At 47.1% G+C, this 3,076-nt stretch overlaps 1 protein-coding gene across 1 annotated transcript; it reads right to left on the reverse strand.

Annotated features, from left to right (window-relative positions):
- Nucleotides 1-1,147: 1,147 nt before the first annotated feature.
- On the reverse strand, nt 1,148-2,065 carry LOC308645934 (olfactory receptor 7G2-like; the record flags this gene model as incomplete). Its single annotated transcript, XM_081288387.1, has 1 exon — nt 1,148-2,065. The coding sequence occupies one exon, from the start codon at nt 2,063-2,065 to the stop codon at nt 1,148-1,150; it is 918 nt and encodes a 305-aa protein (XP_081144513.1).
- Between the last annotated feature and the right edge of the window lie 1,011 nt (nt 2,066-3,076).

A 3,076-nucleotide genomic window follows, 5' to 3' on the forward strand; every position in this document is an offset into this window, starting at 1 on the left:
TCAATCACGACTCCATCCATCCAACGCCCACCTCTGGTCACAGTGCCTCCTGTGTGCTGCGTGTCCTCTGCTCTGCTATAAGGAAACACAGGATTGCATTTACAGTCTGACCACAGAATCAGGTAAAAGCTCCTGCTCTACACATCCCCTTCTTACAAGCAAGTAACAGTCACCTTTATCCCACATACATTGCATGTTAACAGGACAGGATTGGGGATATTCTGAGGGCCAACATTCAGTCCACTTCAAGGATACAATGTGGCTGACCCAAGATCCATGACTTCCTAGTTAAGTCACCAGGAGCAGACTCTCAGAGTGTCACCTCAGGCATCCCTTCCAGATGTGACATCGTCCAAGCAGTTATGGCCTGGAGACAGGAACAGAACAAGTGCTAAGATGAGGCCACTTCATGGGGATCTGAATGAAGCTCCACCATCTGTCCCAGTGCATTCCCAGACTCTGAGGAACTAGGAATGGAAAATGACTCTCTTCATTGGCAGAGCTATCATATGCATGGCATTCTTTTCGTATTAGCACAGAAGTCATCTTCATTTAAATGTTCTACTACGTCACAGTCATCTCAAACCACGGACATCATTTAATTATGCCAGTTTCTCAGATAGACAATGTGTGTGTTGATGCTCTTCTGCCTCACACAGATATGGTTTACCAGTAAGAGGTCCAAGGAATTGCTTCCTGGGTTATGAATTTGCATCCCTTTGTCTCACAGCAGGTTTGACAGTGGAAGGCAGCTGTGATGGCCCTGGACAAGAGCTCCAGGGGAAGCTGTTCTGCAGATGTGACCACGCTTTCCTGTGTCCATCCTTTTCCTGTTCTGCTTCACTAATGTGCCATCTACTGAGGGTGCAACACAAAGAAATTCACTACAACTGGAAGCCCTGTTTTAGACTCCACTTCTGTGAAACCTGAACAAGGAAATGTGTTTAGAGAATGGAAATCATAAGTCAAACATCACCAACCTAGACCACCTTAAAAGTAAGGTTTCAGCCAAGTTAAAATGCAAGTGGTCATTGTGTTATGTCAACATCTTACAAGGATGTAGTGACAAAGTGTCAGGTATTCTAGCTAAGCAGGAACACTTCACTGTGACTTACTCGGGAGACCCCTTGTCATAGATGAGAAGCTGTCAAAGGAGTTTTCTGAAGGCCTCCTTCATGTCCCTGTTCCTCAGGCTGTAGATAAAGGGATTCAGCATCTGAGGGACCAGAGTGTACATCACTGAAGCCACAGCAGAATTCCTGGGTGAGTCAGTTAATGAAGAGCTAACGTACACCCCAAATCCTGTCCCATAGAACAAGGAGACAACACACAGGTGAGACCCACAGGTGGAAAAGGCTTTATGCTTTCCTTCTGATGATGGCATTCTCAAGACAGAGGACACAATGTGAACATAAGAGAAAATGATCCCAGAGAGAGGAACACCAGCAAAGATGCAAAATGAAATATAAATCAAGATGTTCTCAATGAAGGTATCAGAACAGGCCAGCTTGATGATAGGAGCAAGTTCACAGAAGAAGTGGGGGATCTTTAAATCTGTGCAGAAGGACAGCCGTAGGATCATTAGACTGTGCAGCAGGGCGTCCACAGTGCTGAGGAATAAGGAAAACAACAAAAGTAGGACACACAGGCAGGGGTTCATGATGACTGTGTACCTCAGGGGATTGCAGATGGCCACATAGCGGTCATAGGCCATCACTGCAAGGAGACAATTCTCCATACCGACAAACACTAATACAAAGCAGACCTGAGAGAGGCATCCCATGTAGGTGATGCTCTGATCCTGTCTCAGGATGTTCACCAACATCTTGGGGGTGATGGTTGTGCTTAAGGAGATGTCATTAATAGACAGGCTGCAGAGGAAGAAGTACATGGGGGTGTGGAGGTGGGAGTCAGAGCTGACCACCAGGATGATGAGCAGGTTCCCCAGGATGGTGACCAGGTACATGGACAGGAACAGGCTGAAGAGAAGGGGCTGCAGGGCTGGGTCGTCTGTCAGTCCCAGGAGAAGGAATTCTGAAACAGCTGTGTGGTTTCTAGCTTCCATGATGTTGATCAATCTGTTGCAAATAAAGTGGTGAGTATACATAGATCCATGGCAGCAGCCCAACGTGGGAATGTGTTTGAACACCACTCCTGAGATACTTTTACCTCTGCGCATCAGCATCTAGGACCGTGAGAACATCAGCTTCTGTTGCAAAGCCACTAGTCTGTGGTAGGTGGTTATGTGTACCTCAGGGGGTTGCAGATGGCCACATAGCGGTCATAGGCTAATACACCCAACACCAAATAAATGAGTAAATGTCAGAGTGCTTTGTAAGTGTCATCACCTTTGAGAAAGGGAAGATTTCCTGTCTGAAGGAAATGGCCCATGAGCTTGTGCACAGAGTGAAGAACAGGAGCTGCATGACATCAGGTAAGCGCCTATGCAAAGGGTTAAGGGGTGGAGACTGACTTTCTGGGCATGGATCTTGTTTCTCATCAGCTCCTGCACATGCTTTCTCCTGCTTCCCCAGGATGAAATTCTCAAAACACGTCTTCCCTCATTCCCAGAGCATTAACTAGGGGACTTTGTGTTCCCTTTCTGGTTTCAAGAGGAAAGAAGCTGAACATCTTACCTGAATACTGAAGATGGAAAATCTGTTTCAGGACGTGCAGACAGACCAGGTGGATAATGGGATCCTGGTCAGGGAAGGTCATCTCTGGGAGGAGGCTCGGGTGTTGCTTCCTGAGCAGGGCAGGGCTGGAGAGTGAGGTCAGATGCTGCATTCTGATGCTATTTCCCTGGGGTCTCAATATGCAAAGCTCCTCATTAGACCAGCTATTTCACAGTCATTCTCACCCCAGGAGTGCAGGTCCTTAAAGACCAAGACTCTGGTGGTGGGGAGTTCAGGATGGCTGATCTCCTGATCCCTGAGGGAAACTGTTCATCATTCAGTTCTCCCCATGGTTCCTGCCCATCCCCAATTCCCAGACCTTGAACTTGTAATGCCTACCTCCTCTATAATAGATCCCAGTGTTCCGTCCAATTTAAAAACTAAGGCACAGCTATCTATTT

The sequence above is a fragment of the Spermophilus citellus genome (genome assembly GCF_964194105.1).
Source record: "Spermophilus citellus genome assembly, chromosome: 3".
Lineage (NCBI taxonomy): Eukaryota > Metazoa > Chordata > Mammalia > Rodentia > Sciuridae > Spermophilus > Spermophilus citellus.